The 16,045-nt window shown below is 43.9% G+C and overlaps 1 protein-coding gene across 4 annotated transcripts in view; it reads right to left on the reverse strand.

The window, feature by feature from the left end:
- gigyf1b (GRB10 interacting GYF protein 1b) overlaps positions 1 to 16,045 on the reverse strand; it is a 34,653-nt gene that overhangs the window by 7,481 nt on the left and 11,127 nt on the right. For 2 of the 4 annotated variants that reach the window (XM_090226761.1, XM_090226762.1), the window contains exons 12-21: positions 13,389 to 13,546; positions 12,991 to 13,231; positions 11,695 to 11,861; positions 10,451 to 10,548; positions 10,288 to 10,379; positions 9,246 to 9,319; positions 8,820 to 9,167; positions 8,360 to 8,535; positions 8,062 to 8,222; positions 1,840 to 2,003 (exon numbers count right to left, since the gene is read on the reverse strand). In XM_090226761.1, coding sequence (XP_090082887.1) covers positions 1,840 to 2,003; positions 8,062 to 8,222; positions 8,360 to 8,535; positions 8,820 to 9,167; positions 9,246 to 9,319; positions 10,288 to 10,379; positions 10,451 to 10,548; positions 11,695 to 11,861; positions 12,991 to 13,231; positions 13,389 to 13,546 — 1,679 coding nt within the window. Of the gene's footprint in view, positions 1 to 1,839; positions 2,004 to 8,061; positions 8,223 to 8,359; positions 8,536 to 8,819; positions 9,168 to 9,245; positions 9,320 to 10,287; positions 10,380 to 10,450; positions 10,549 to 11,661; positions 11,862 to 12,990; positions 13,232 to 13,388; positions 13,547 to 16,045 lie in introns of all 4 variants that reach the window. The other 2 variants (XM_090226760.1, XM_090226763.1) reach the window with 2 other exon arrangements.

The following is a 16,045-nucleotide window of genomic DNA, read 5'->3' on the forward strand; positions in this document are numbered from 1 at the left end:
CGGATGCTTTAGTCCAGGTCTGGGAGGAGATCCCTCAGGAGACCATCCGCCACCTCATCAGGAGCATGCCCAGGCGTTGTAGGGAGGTCATACAGGCATGTGGAGGCCACACACACTACTCAGGCTCATTTAGACTTGTTTTAAGGACATTACATCAAAGTTAGCCTCAGCCTGTAGTGTGGTTTTCCACTTTAATTTTGAGTATGACTCCAAATCCAGACCTCCATGGGTTGATAAATTTGATTTCCATTGATCATTTGTGTGTGATTTTGTCATCAGCACATTCAACTATGTAAAGAAAAAAGTATTTAATAAGAATATTTCATTCATTCAGATCTAGGATGTGTTATTTTAGTGTTCCCTTTATTTTTTTGAGCAGTGTATATTTATTATTATACTGGACAAAAATATAAACACAACATGTAAAGTGTTGGTCCCGTGTTTCGTGAGGTGAAACAAAAGATTCCAGAAATATTCCACACACAAAAAGCCTATCTCAGATTTTGTGCAAAAATGTTTTTACATCACTGTTAGTGAGCATTTCTCCTTTGCCAAGATAATCCATGCACCTGCCATTTATGGTATATCAAGAAGCTGACTTAACAGCATGATCATTACACATGTGAACCTTGTGCTGGGGACAAAAGGCTACTCTTAAAAGTGCAGTTGTCACCACACAAAGCCACAGATGTCTCACGTTTTGAGGGAGCGTGCAACTGACCGCAGGAATGTTCACCAGAGCTGTTGCCAGAGAATTTAATGTTAATTTCGATACCATAATTTGAGAATTTGGCAGTACGTCCAACCGTCCTCGCAACCCCAGACCACATGTAACCAAGCCAGCCCAGGACCTCCACATCCGGCTTCTTCAACTGCAGGATTATTTGAGACCAGCCACCCCGACAGCTGATGAAACTGTGGGTTCGTACAACTCTAGAATTTCTACATAAACTGTCAGAAACTGTCTCAGGGATGCTCATCTACGTGCTCGTCATCCTCACCAGGGTCTTGACCTGACTGCAGTTTGGCGTTGTAACCAACTTCAGTGGGCAAATTCTCACCTTCAATGGCCACTGGTGAAGAGTGCTCTTCACAGATGAGTGCCAGGTTTCAACTGTACCGGGCCGATGCCAGACGTGTATGGCGTCGTATGCTTATGTCAACGTTGTGAACAGAGTGCCCCATTGTGGTGGGGTTATGGTATGGGCAGGCATAAGCGTCAGATAACGAACACAATTGCATTTTATCTATGGCAATTTGAATGCACAGAGATACCGTGACGTCATCCTGAGGCCCATTGTCATGCCATTCATCCGCCGTCATTACCTCATGTTTCAGAATGATAATGCACGGCCCCGTGTCACAAGGATCTGTACACAATTCCTGGAAGCTGAAAATCTCTGTTCCTTAATGGCCTGCATACTCCGACATGTCACCCATTGAGCATGTTTGGGATGCTCTGGATCGACAATGTGTTCCAGTTCCCGGCAATATCCAGCAATTTCGCACAGCCATTGAAGTGGAGTGGGTGTGACAACATTCCACAGCCCACAATCAACAGCCTGATCAACTCCATTTGAAGATGTGTCACGCTGCATGAGGCAAATGGTGGTCACACCAGATACTGGACTGGTTTTCTGATCCATGCCCGTACTTCTTTTTTTTTAAGGTACATGTGATCAATAGATGCATATCTGTATTCCCATCTTGAAATCCATAGATTAGGACCTAATGAATTCATTTCAACTGACTCATTTCCTTAAATGAACTGTAAAGCAAAAATATTTGAAATTGTTGCATGTTGCGTTTATATTAGTTCAATATACATATAACACACACCTGCTGTTGCTGCCTCTGGTGGTTGGCTTTCTGTTTGGCACGCCGCTCCAGGAACTGCTTGGCAAACTCTTTGGCTTCCACAGTGTCGCCCAGGTAGGAGCGGATAAAGTCAAGGACTTCGTAGGGAGACTCCACCTCCTTCAGATAGGCCACGATGGTGGCTACTGCTCACAGGAAGACCACAGACATTTACACTTAAAACCAGGGGAAAGGGTTGAGCAAGAGGAAATTCTGGAGCCAGGGAGTCTGGCAACTGAGGAGATGTTTGCATCGGTGTGAAGCCAAGTTTCTTTTAGGAAAATGTGGTGCCAGGCAGCAAAATTTTACTTAGGGCTGCCCCCGACTAAAATGGATCTTGGTCGACCGAAATCAGTCTGTTCTTTCAACCAATTGATTGGTCTAAAATTTAAAACGTGCATATTTCCATAGATAGACATACCTTGTGTGTTTTAATAAAATCAACTATGCATTTAGCTTACGGTTTGATGAAATAAGACAAATGCCTCAAGAGGGCGCAGGAGAGCTAGATAACCATGAGGAAAAAAGTCAGCAACCTTTCTCATGTGGAATGCCAATTTATCTTACCATTTCTACCGATCTGCGTGCCAGTTATGGTTTTCATATGCACATTTTCATTAAACCATTTTATAACGTAGCCTAGTGGTTAGAGCATTGGACTAGTAACCGGAAGGTTGCAAGTTCAAACCCCTGAGCTGACAATATACAAATCTGTCGTTCTGCCCCTGAACAGGCAGTTAACCCACTGTTCCTAGGCCGTCATTGAAAATAAGAATTTGTTCTTAACTGACTTGCCTAGTTAAATAAAGGTTAAAAAAAAAGAAACAAATAATTGTCATGTGGTTAATCAAAATTCTATCTAAATGAAAATTATACAAACCTAAAAAGTAACTGCTATCGTCATTGCCAACTACGTAAAAAATAGCCGACATAAAGCCAACAAATAAAAACATTGCTGCCTGCAGGTAGAAAATCTGGTGATAAAAATAAATATCCTATAAATCACAACGGCTACACACGGCCTGTCTGCAACGAACTTGAAACATTGGCTCAACTAGTAACTTGGGTCCAGCCCGAATGTGCTAGCGAACTTGCAACATTATATAAAATATTCTGGGCGCTCAGAGTTACAACGTGCCAGTGAGCTCAGGACAGACACAGCTGTAGGCTATTTGTGCATGGGATAAGAAGCAGTTCTTGACTTGGACAGGAGCTCACCGGAGCTGAGTACAGGCACCTCAAATGTTCAACTGCTTGAGCTCCTGTTCCTCTTATAGAATATTAGCTCAAAGGTATTGTGGAGCTCTTGCACCTGAATATTTTTTCTTTATTTAACTAGGCAAGTCAGTTAAGAGCAAATTTTTATTTAAAATGACGGCCTACTCCGGCCAAATCTGAACGACGCTGAGCCAATTGTGCGCTGCCCTATGGGACTCCGAAACACGGCAGGATGTTATACATCCTGGATATAAACAGTATATAAACAATAAACAGCACCAGCACCCAAAATGAGTACCGGAAACTATTTCAGTCCAAGTCAAGCACTGAAGTAATCAGGAAGACCTATTTTATGACGTTCCTACTTGATCAGAGCATGACATTTTTCCCTTTCACTCCGAGTGGTTATCGAAAGAGGTTATCGAAAGAGAGGTGGAAAGATTTTTTGAATACATTGAGGAACCACTGTAATTCTTAATGGATGTAAAAACAGACTGTTTGCTTGCTGTTTGAGGCGAAGAAAACCTTACTTTGAGAAGCTCCACAGGACATTAGCGGTGGTGCGTTAAGCCAATCAGAAACTCTCAGATCCCCAAATGGGCACATTTATATGTAGGCCAGGTAGCCTATAGGTCTACTTATATGCGTGCGCATCCTAACATTGACAGGAGCGCTACAGACAAAAGACGCTGACTAAATTCACAAAACTTGTAAATGGAATGAAATAAACCAAAACTCGTTTCTCACAAATTTAGCATAGGTTGTGCACTCTACAAACAATGTGTCCACTCCGACAATGAGAATGGGAAGGCTGAAATAATAATATTGAATGCATTGACAGAAATTACAGTCACCAAAGTAACAAACATTGTAGTTTAGTAATTATAGGAATGAAGGGTAAATAGTAGTTTAGAAATTATAGGAATGAAGGGTAAATGTACTGTACTGGTGATTTATGTAATTGGGAATTAATATACACTAACAGTCAAACAATTCACACAATTCAATTATGAAACAATGAATGTGCACAAATTGGCGAGAGAACGCGCATTCTGGAGAGACAAGTGCATTGTGCATCTGGGAGCATGATCAATCCAATGTCTGCATAGGCCATGCAGCATTTACGGTGATACGGCCTCAACAGCAGTCAGGGAATTCATACTAAACTCAGCAAAAAAAGAAAAGTCCTCTCACTGTCAACTGCATTTATTTTCAGCAAACATGAGTAAATAATTGTATGAGCATAAGATTCAACAACTGAGACATAAACTGAACAAGTTCCACAGACATGTGACTAACAGAAATGGAATAATGTGTCCCTGAACAAACTGGGGGTCAAAATCAAAAAGTAACAGTCAGTATCTGGTGTGGCCACCAGCTGCATTAAGTACTGCAGTGCATCTCCTCCTCATGGACTGCACCAGACTTGCCAGTTCTGGCTGTGAGATGTTACCCCACTCTTCCACCAAGGCACCTGCAAGTTCCCTGACATTTCTGGGGGGGGGGGGGGGGAATGGCTCTAGCCCTCACCCTCCGATCCAACAGGTCCCAGACGTGCTCAATGGGATTGAGAGCCGGGCTCTTCGCTGGCCATGGCAGAACACTGACATTCCTGTCTTGCAGGAAATCACACACAGAACAAGCAGTATGGCTGGTGGCATTGCCATGTTGGAGTGCCATGTCAGGATGAGCCTGCAGGAAGGTTACCACATGAGGGAGGAGGATGTCTTCCCTGTAACGCACAGCGTTGAGATAGCCTGCAATGACAAGCTCAGTCCGATGATGCTGTGACACACCGCAACAGACCATGACGGACCCTCCACCTCCAAATCGATCTCGCTCCAGAGTACAGGCCTCTGTGTAACGCTCATTCCATCGTCGATAAATGTGAATCCGACCATCCCCCTGGTGAGACAAACCCGCAGCTCTTCACTTTTTGCCAGTCCTGTCTGGTCCAGCGACGGTGGGCTTGTGCCCATAGGCGACGTTGTTGCCGGTGATGTCTGGTGAGGACCTGCCATACAACAGGCCTACAAGCCCTCAGTCCAGCCTCTCTAGGCCTATTGCAGACAGTCTGAGCACTGATGGAGGGATTGTGCATTCCTGGTGTAACTCAGGCAGTTGTTGCCACCCGGTACCACAGGTGTGAGGTTCGGATGTACCTCTCCTGGGCAGGTGTTGTTACACGTGGTCTGCCACTGTGAGGACTATCACCTTTCCGTCCTGTCCCTCTGTAGCTCTGTCTTAGGCGTCTCACAGTACGGACATTGCAATTTATTGCCCTGGCCATATCTGCAGTCCTCATGCCTCCTTGCAGCATGCCTAAGGCATGTTCACACAGATGAGCTGGGATCCTGGCCATCTTTCTTTTGGTGTTTTTCAGAGTCAGTAGAAAGTCCTCTTTAGTGTCCTAAGTTTGCATAACTGTGACCTTAATTGCCTACCGTTTGTAAGCAGTTAGTGTCTTTCTTGTTTACCTTTTATATTGAAGACGTTATTGTCCGGTTGAAATATCATTGATTATTTAGGCTAAAAACAACCTGAGGATTGATTATAAACATCGTTTGATATGTTTCTACGAACTTTACGGATACAATTAGGATTTTCTGTCTTTCTGTAGTGACTGCGTTTGAGCCTGTAGATTACTGAAAAAAAACGAGCGAACAAGAGGTTTTTGGATATAAAGAGACTATCGAACAAAAGGAACATTTATTGAATAAATTAATGTCTTCTGAGTGCAACCATATGAAGATCAAAGGTAAGGGATTCATTTTCTCTCTTTCTGACTTGTGTAACTCTTCTACTTGGCTGGTTACTGTTTGTATTGATTTGTCTGCTGGCTATATTCTCAAATAATTGTATGGTATGCTTTCTCCATAAAGCATTTTTTAAATCTGACACCATGGTTGGATTCAGAAGAAGTTCATCTTTAACCCTATCTTTTCTGAATTATTATAATGAGTATTTCTGTATTTGAATTTGGCGCTCTGCAATCTCACTGGATGATGACCAGGTGGGACGCTAGCGTCCCACATACCCTAGAGAGGTTAACGACTGTTCCACAGGTGCATGTTCATTAATTATTGTTTATGGTTCATTGAACAAGCATGGGAAACAGTGTTTAAACCCTTTACAATGAAGATCTGTGAAGTTATTTGGATTTTTACAAATTATCTTTGAAAGACAGGGTCCTGAAAATGGGACATTTATTTTCTTGCTGAGTTTACTTGCGCTTTGTGGAGCAGTGCAGAGCTGTTGTCAAGGAAGTGAGTTTGTTCTCTTTCTACAGGACATACCGCCCTCAACCAATCATGTCAATGCAGAGTTATACAGAGCCCACTGCATTGTTACAATATTTGGGAGGCGCATGGCGATGCAGTACGGACCTGGATTTGGCCTCTGCATGCCACTGGAGGCTCCGCAATGGAATAGTTCTGAAATTGCCGCAAATATATATACACACCACACACACAGTGCATTAGGAAAGTGTTCTCCTACAATTGCATAGCCTTCAGAAATGTTGCACAACATGAGCTCATGGGCTCTCATTAAGTGTTAAATGTATTAGAAAATCTAAAAATCTACATTGATGTCAGAGTGATAAAAAGCATGAGCTTGCGCACACCCAAGAAAATAATTCAGTGTAGAGATGCTGAATAACGGTGAATAAACTGTAAGCTATAAAAACAAAGAGTCGCACTCTCTACATGTATAACCTCCCAGTAATTCATTGGGTAAAAAACAACCAACTTTTTGGCATCACAGTGCCTTCTTTTTATAGCTTAGAGTGATTAGAGGGACAATAGTGCTGAGTAGCAGGCAATTTTGGTAGGCTACAAGTTTGGTAGGCTACAAATGACCAGCAGCAGCATCAGAGGTTGGAGAAGCCGAATTACCGTGACTAAACGGTCATGTGGAATTTGACTGCCTTCATGACATGTGACCGCCAGTGTGAAAATGCAAAATGTTTCTTCACATCATAAGCGCAGCAACGTGCACAAGACAGTAGGTTACACCAGAATGTTCATTCCACATCGTTGTCAAAAGCGCACCGCACACGCAACCGGTTTCATTTGACAGATGAAAATATCCATTCAATTTTGAAAGAGGGGAGATCTAAAGATGCAACAACTAGCATGGGTTGCTAATATGACTAGAACTGTGCCTTTGGCTGCTGGACATTGAAAGTTGATTTGAAAACAAATAGAACATGAGAGAAATAGGCATCAGGTTGCCATGGCATATGGAAGTCTTTATAAAATAATTGCTTCCACGATATGGTCGGATTTTAGCTTTTGAAGCAAGGCAAGACATGCCTCATAATATGCATAGGCTACTGCCTCCAGCTCATTGCAAAGTGGTTCTGATGCCTGCCTACTGTTGCCTATGCACTTGAATGACGAATGGGAAGTGCACTTCAATTACCAGTTGAAAAATATTTAGAATTGCTATGCAATGATTGGACTTATAAAAGCATGTTTCACTACAGCAGCAATGAACATGCTGTTTGAGGAGCTGTAGCAGTTGCTCTCGTGCTGTCTGGCAGAGTTTCAGCTGAAACTAGGCTCTATCTGTATGCAGTGAGCATGTGATAAGATGCTGGACTAATGAAAATAGGTTCATTATGCTAATTAACCTATAGACAGATAAGCATGACCGGTCAAATGTATTTCCATCGACTGGTATTTCCCATTTATTAATAGGCTAACAACTATTATTTTTGCAATAGGGCTGTTTTTCTTCTCCCAGACAATTAGCCGGAGCAAAATGTATTTATCGGCTTTTCATATTTTTTGGGGGGCGGAAAGGAAATAGTTTTGAATATATTTGCATTGATGTCAGAGTGATTAGAGGGATAAAAAGCATGAGCTGGTGCACACCCAGATAGTGTGAATGAGTGATGACATTATATTTGAGTATATTCATGGGGCCGGTCGCAGAGACACAGATCCAGTGATGAAGTGAAAGAGGTGGAGCATTCGTTACCATCCAGGGACGAGGAGGGGGAGTTGTTAGCCGAGGTGTTGAGCGCGTGCAGCATCTGTTCACACCAGGTGGTGAAGCCGTCCTGGGGTTTCATGCCCTGCAGCAGCTTCAGCAATTTGTCCTCCTCCTCTGTACGCTTCTTCCTTAACATGTACTGCTCGCTGCAGGTGGACACGTAAAAAATGTTTACACACACACACAGGCCTTGAAACAGTTTACATACACACAAAACGTTAACACACAGCTTTAAACAGAGGTAAACACAATGCACCACACACACACACACAGTGAGGTGTACCTAAGAGAGGGGCTGCTGCGGCTGTTCTTCATGCCCATGTTGCGGAGGCTGTTCTGGTTCTTCACAGCCTCCTCCCAGACACCCATACCTCCAGAGCTGCCTTTGGGCTCCATGCCCCCACCAGACCACATGCCCACAGACCCCTCACCCCACTGACCCATAGACAGGCCTCCATGCTGGAGGAAGACAGAGAAAGAACAGAGGGACATGGGTCACACTACTGGTTACCAGTGTTCGCATTGTGGAGTCCTGACCACCTGCCAACGTGGCTGTTGAAATAGACCTTACATGCCAATACCGGCATTTGGCAGGTGTTAATTTTAGGTCCTGCTGGTTACACTTATGGGCATTGTAATAAATATCCTCAGAACACACATTTCTTCTCAGGAAACTACTACACTTTTAAGACATAGCAGGACAGCCCATGTAAAGTTTTTTTTTGTTTGGGGGGGGTCCTCACCCTGTCCCTCTGCTGCTGGGCCCTCTGGTGCTGGGCCTGCTGTTTGAGCAGCCTCTCGGTCTCCAGCTCCAGCAGGCTGAGGCTCTTGCCTTGCTTGGAGAGCGCTGAGACCTGGGGGCCACTCCACACAGTCCCTGACCCAGAGATACTCCCTGGGCCCCCAGGCTGGGCTTGTTGCAGCAGCTTCAGGATCAGCTCCTGCTGCTGCCGACACTGCTGCTTACGCCTGTATAGCTCCTCCTCCTCACGCCTCTTCTGCTCCTCCTGCTGCCTCCTCTTCTCCTCCCTCCGCTTCCTCTCCTCCTCCTCTCGCTTGGCCCTGAGTTCAGCCTCACGCCGGTCCTGGAGCTGGAGAGATGAACAGAGAGAGTCAGCAAGAGAAAGATAGGAGAGAGAGAGGGGGGACAAAGTAAATAAAGACAGTACCTTCTGTAGCTGCTCCAGAGATGGCCCCTGAGTGGAATGACTCATGGTTAAGTCCCATAGGTTGGCCTCACCTCCTGGTGGCCACAAACACATTACTGACATACAATGGCAACATTTTATTTTACCTTTATTTAACTAGGCAAGTCAGTTAATCCTTATTTTCAATGACGACCTAGGGGCAGTTCAGGGGCAGAATGACATTTGTACCTTGTCAGCTCAGGGGTTTGAACTTGCAACCTTCCGGTTACTAGTCCAATGCTCTAACCACTAGGCTACCCTGCCGCCCCATGTAGAAGGACATCTGGGTGAATGAAAAGATGTATAGCTGAGGTCTATCAGTCTTGGAGGATATGCAAGAGCGTGTGCTTGGTGGTTAGAGTGTTGGGCCAGTAACCGAAAGGTTGCTGGATCGAATCCCCAAGTTGACAAGGTAAAAATCTGTCATTCTGCCCCCGAGCAAGGCAGTTAACCCACTGTTCCCCGGGCGCTGAAGAAGTGGATGTCGATTAAGGCAGCCACCCACACCTCTCTGATTCAGAGATTGGATTAAATGCGGAAGACACATTTTAGTTGAAGCCATTCAGTTGTACAACTGACTAGGTTTCCCCCTTTCCTTATACAAATATGGTAAAATATATTAGCACCCTTGCACTTGAAAATGGAGTGCAATGGAGCAGAATGTCCTCTTCAAAACTGGTTGAATGGCTATTTTTACCCTGTAGGCACCAGCAACTTAACAGCTGTAGGATAAATTACATTAGCTGAGAATGACCTTGCCTCCAACCAAATTAATTCGAAATCTTAACAATTTAGTCCAGGCCATTTTTGCCTTTGAAATGAAAAATCATCATTTTTCAGAGATTTTTTGTGTGGTTCTGTGCAGTTGTAAATCAAACAAATACGTGTTAACACCAAAAGTTTTAAATTATACATGATTTTTGAAGAACGTGAAACAATATTTTTGACCGCATCTGTATAAAGTGTGCTTATATAAAAGGTGTATGTGAAGCAGATAATGATGCAGCGGGTTCCTTTTCAGTACCTGACTGCTGGGAGGCTGAGGTACGCATGTCCCACATAGACCCATTATCTGGTACTGACATGGACCTGTTCATCACGCTAGATTCCCCACTCCTGAAAACAGAAACACATTAGTACACTCACAAATACCCTCATATACATCCAGTGTGTGTGTTTGCGCCTACCTGTTCATGTGCTGAAACCTTATCTGCAATTGCTGGTATAGAGCTGCAGTGGCTGCTTGTTCTAACTGTTTCTTCAGCAGCTCCTGATCCATATTGCCCTGCGGAACAAGACCTACAGAGTTACCGTACCAACTATGCCACTGCTTTAGAAAACCACCAAGCACACCAAATACTAGGGATATACAATATAAATTGGTAAGCATATCAGAATCGGCCGATATTACCTAAAAATGGCAACATCGGTCAAATGTCTAGTTTAACGGCGATGTGCAAAACCGATGTCAAAGCTGTCGCGCATACCTATATAACGTAGGTAGATGACGCTACAAAAATACAGCGCTACACAGAAGAAAAGCAGAAAAATACTAAGCACACAGTTCCAACAACTAAACAAGTTCAAGTCGAGCAGTCATTTGAAAGAGGAAGAACATTTTAGAGGGGTTAAAACTTGCAAAAGTACTCTACAAGTGGCTGTGAACAAGCGATTCAGTGGCATACTCTCGGAGCCTCTTTACTGTGTCGCCACCATGCTCGATGCTTGCTACAAGTAGCGCTACTTTGATGCAGACAAGAAACAGGGTGTATGTGAAATGTTAGACAGCTGGACAAGATGGAAACGGACACAGTGACAGTGTGCACCAAGGAAGAGAGGTCACGGACAGACAGCTGAAACTTCATTGCTTGACACGTATGATGAAATCCTGGTTGAGACTGAACAACAAAACAGCACAGCAAGTAAATGAAATAAATAGGTTTTGATTATGTTTTACTGGTAATGGGGACATACGTAAATGCCAACAAAATAACTTTTTGGTCAGTGTGTGTGTTGCAACTATTTAACTGTACTAGAATGCTTAAAAAGCAGCTAAAAAAAGTTCATCGGTATTGTTTTTTTGGCAAGGAAAATATTGCATCGGCCAAAAATGTCATATCGGTGCATCCCTACCAGATACACTACTGATTATCTGCTCTGGATAGATACACGATACAGCTACAAGAGACAATATACATTATACTCAGTAAAACACGTGATTTTGCCTTTGCCACTTTGATACTTTACTTATTCAAATAAAAGTTGTTCACCACAGTCAAGTATCTCTGTGCCTTTGCTGTACCTGGGTTAACTGACAAACTAACCCCACACACGCACACCACTAAACAAACCACCAGTAAACAGAAACACCCAGACAGACGTGTGCTCGCTGACTCACAGAGGACCCCCGAGGTGGTGGAGGCTGTCTCACCAGCAGGGGTGGGGGGGAGGGGCCGGGGGAGAAGGGCACACGCCCCCACATCTTGATGACATCACCCAGGGGCTGGAAGCCCTCATCACAACCCCTCTTTACCAGCAGTGTCATGGAGAAGTAGCCTGCCTGGAACCACTCACACATCTCCACAGTGGAGAAGGGACCTGGACCAGGGTCATGACAAAACAATATGAAACAGTATCTGTAAGGTATTATCTGCAAACTGATATGTACAGTGCCTTCAGAAAGTATTCCAACCCCTTGACTTATTACACATGTGTTAGAGCCTGAATTCAAAATGTACTAAATTCATTTTTAGATCCTCATCATCCCAACACGTTGTTAGACATTACTGCAAATTTATTGAGAATAAAATACAGAAATACCTCATTTACGTAAGTATTCACATCCCAGAATCAATACTTTGTAGAAGGACCTTTGGCAACGATTAAAGCTTTGAGTCGTCTTTGGCATGTCTATCAGCATTTGTACCTCAGCATTTACTCCCATTCTTACTAAAAAAAAAATTCTCTAGTCTGATGAAACCAAGATTAAACTCTTTGGCCTGAGTTCCAAGCTTCATGTCTGGAGGAAACCTTGCACCATCCCTACGGTAAAGTATGGTGGTGGCAGCATCATGCTGTGGGGATGTTTTTCAGCAGCAGGGACTGGGAGACTAGTCAGGATCAAGGGAAGGATGAAAAGGGCAGAGAGATCCTTGATGGAAACCTGCTCCAGAACGCTCAGGACCTCCGACTGGAGCGAAGGTTCACCTTCCAACAGGACAACGACCCTAAGCACACAGCCAAGACAATGCAGGAGTGGCTTCAGGACAAGTCTCTGAATATCCTTGAGTGGCCCAGCCAGAGCCCGGACTTGAACGTCTCTGGAAAGACCTAAAAATAGCTGTGCAGCGTCGCTCCCCATCCAACATTACAGAGCATGAGAGGATCTGCAGAGAAGAGGAGAAACTCCCCAAATACAGGTGCGGCAATCTTGTAGCATCAAACCCAAGAAGACACGAGGCTGTAATCGCTGACAAAGGTGCTTCAACAAAGTACTGCGTAAAGGGTCAGAACACTTAAATTTGACTCCAGTTCATTTTTAATACATTTGCAAAAATGCAAAAAACATTACGTTTTTTGCTTTGTCATTATGGGGTATTCCGTGTAGATTGATGAGAAAAAAAACATTTAATCCATTTTAGAATAAGGCTGTAATATAACAAAATGTTGAAAACTGAATACTTTCCAACTGCACTAACTTCTAAAAATGGTGAATGTGTGTGTCTACCTTGGATCTCTGCCTGGGGGTCCTTGTAGAACCACTTCATGGCTGCCTCGTGGGAGAGGGGCAGGGCACAGTCCCTATGGGCAGAGTGGGAGTGTGTGTGTCCAGCGGTGTGTGTGTGTGAGTGTGGGGCTGGGTGTGTGAGAGATTGGGAGGTAATGTTGTGGCTCTCCTGCAGTGCTTGAGTGAAACACTCCTCCTCAAGGGATGTGTCCTGCAGAGATGCCACCATCTTTTCAGCCTCCTACAAGGGTGGGAGAGGATTACAAAAATATGAACATTTACATAACACTAACTCCCATTCAGCCAGTATATCAAGTGTAATCGTAATCCTGACAATAAATCCAGTACTTGGATGTAAAATGAATGCATGTCTAATTTACATGATAATGCAACCCTACCTGTTGCAGGTGCTTCATGCCCTCGTCCTCCTCCACTTCTCCCCCTGTTGATGGGAGGAGAGATCCAAAGGAGGGAGGAGGCATCAGGCTGGAGAAAGTGGTGGTAGAGGAGGAAGGGTCTGGACTGAGCTGAGCACCACTCCCTGGAGGTGAGCTGCCTGTGAGACCACAGAGAGAACAGGGGGAGAGGGGATGAGACATGTACAACTACTGTACTAGGGCCACTACTGAGCATACAGGTGAAACATTCTCTGGAGCATATACAAACTGATGCCCACACAAAGAACCAAGACCACAACACAAACCATACATGAGAAAGCAAATTACAAATTAGGAAACAGCAAGTTAGCTATGTTGAACCGACTACAGTAAATGGATGAATCCCAAACGCACATGTAAACAGAACCAGATTGAAACAGCGACGCTGTCAAACACGTGTTGAATACATTCCGTCTCCGGACTAAACTCCCTCTCCTGCCATCGACATTCATAATCTAAATGTGTGCTGACTGATCAACACTGTGTTAAATAACTTTTCAGTGTATTTCACAGAAAATCTGAAATCTCCATTCACAAGTAAAACGTAGTGAGGGGGTTCCACACACTGCACCAGGTTAAAACAGATTCATCCCTTGCGTACATGACGTGCTGTGTGCCAGCCTGGTCTCAAAACAGACATAACTTAGTTAATGTAAATCCGGGATACTGAAATTAGTATATGTGGTTCCCCAAACTGTGAGGCGCACCACCGTATTTTTCTTTTTGGAGGGGGATGGAGTCCAGCTTTCAACTTCCTCTTTAAAGTTCTAATAGTAGAATGCACAAGGTGCAATTTCTAAATTGAGTAATGTGTCATCAGTTTCCCTTGTCATGCCAGTCATTGCATATTTTAGAGAGCTATTTTAGAAAAAAAATATGACAGACAAGTTTGTTTGAGTCACTCATGTCACATGAATATACATTAGCAGGTGGCAAAATGTTTTGACTTGCAAGAAAATCAGCTTTAACAGCAACAGTTTCTCTGCACACCATGACAAATGTGTAGAACTGCAGGAAATAAGCTTTAAACCAGCAAAATGTTCTTTCTGCTAACAAGATGGGAGGGAACAATTTATTAATGAACAGTGCTTGTGCGTAGTGTGCGTGAAGGGGAGCGTGGCATGTTCCCCAATGCTGGAAGGGGGGCCTGAGTGAAAAAGTTTTGGAACCCCTGACTTAAAGGAGAATATTCCTATTCTCTTAAGTATACTGAACAAAAATATAAATGCATCATGCAACAATTTCAAAGATTTACTGTTCATATAAGGAAATCAATCAATTTAAATAAATTCATTAGGTCCTAATCTATGGATTTCACATGAATGTCCAGCCAGCTACATTGTATAATTGCATAGTAAATATCAAATCAAACTTTGTCACAAGAGCCAAATACAACAGGGGTAGACCTCACCGTGAAACACCTTAACCAACAATGCAGTTCCAGAAAGAGTTAAAATATTTACCAAATAAACAAAAAGTAAAATCCAAAATATTGAGGCTATATACAGAGGCACCAGTACCAAGTCAATGTGTGGGGGTACAGGTTAGTCGAGGATATTCATACATGTTGTTAGGGGTAAAGTGACCATGCATAGATAAACAGCAAGTAGCTGTGGGGGGGAGGGGGTCAAGGTAAATCGTCCAGATGGCAGTTTTATTAATTGTTCAGCAGTCTTATAGCTTGGGGATAGAAGCTGTTAAGGAGCATCTTGTTCCTAGACTTGGCGCTTCGGTACCGCTTGCAGTGCGGTAGCAGAGAGAACAGTCTATGACTAGGGAAACCGGAGTCAGACAATTTTTTGGGCCTTCCTCTGACACCGCCTAGTAAATAGGTCCTGGAATAAAGCCAGCTTGGCCCAAGTGATGTACCCGTCAGGAAGTCCAGGATCCAGTTGCAGAGCGACATGTTTAGTCCCAGCATTCTCACATAGGTGTTCCTTTTGTCCAGGTGGGAAAGCAGTGTGGACTGCAATAGAGATTGCATGTGCATCTGTGGTGTGGAATGTGAATTGGGTCTAGGGTATCCAGGGTGATGCTGTTGATGTCAGCCATGACCAGCCTTTCAAAGCACTTCATGGCTACCGACGTGAGTGCTATGGGGCGGTAATCATTTAGGCAGGTTAACATAGCTTCCTTGGGCACAGGGACTATGGTGGTCTGCTTGAAACATGTAGGTATTAGACTCCGCCAGGGAGAGGTTGAAAATGTCAGTGAAGACACTTGCCAGTTCGTCCTCGCATGTTTGGAGTACATGTCCTGGTAATCCGTGTGGCCCAGTGGCTTTGTGAATGTTGACCTGTTTAAAGGTCTTGCTCACATCAGCAACCGAGAGCGTTATCACATAGTCGTCCGGAACAACTGGTACTCTCATGCATGCTTCAGTGTTGCTTGCCTTGAAGCAAGCATAAAAAGGCATTTACCTCATCTGGTAAGCTCGCGTCACAGAGCAGCTCACAGCTGGATTTCCCTTTGTAGTCCGTAATAGTTTTCAAGCCCTGCCACATCTGACGAGTGTCAAAGCATATTTTGACACTCGTCAGATGTGGCAGGGCTTGAAAACTATTCCTTGCTTTGAGCAATGATTAGTAAGATTATGAACTGGGATCTTAATGAATAAA

Source organism: Oncorhynchus mykiss, chromosome 29 (genome assembly GCF_057628025.1).
Source record: "Oncorhynchus mykiss isolate SJ-2025 chromosome 29, ASM5762802v1, whole genome shotgun sequence".
In the NCBI taxonomy this organism is placed as follows: domain Eukaryota; kingdom Metazoa; phylum Chordata; class Actinopteri; order Salmoniformes; family Salmonidae; genus Oncorhynchus; species Oncorhynchus mykiss.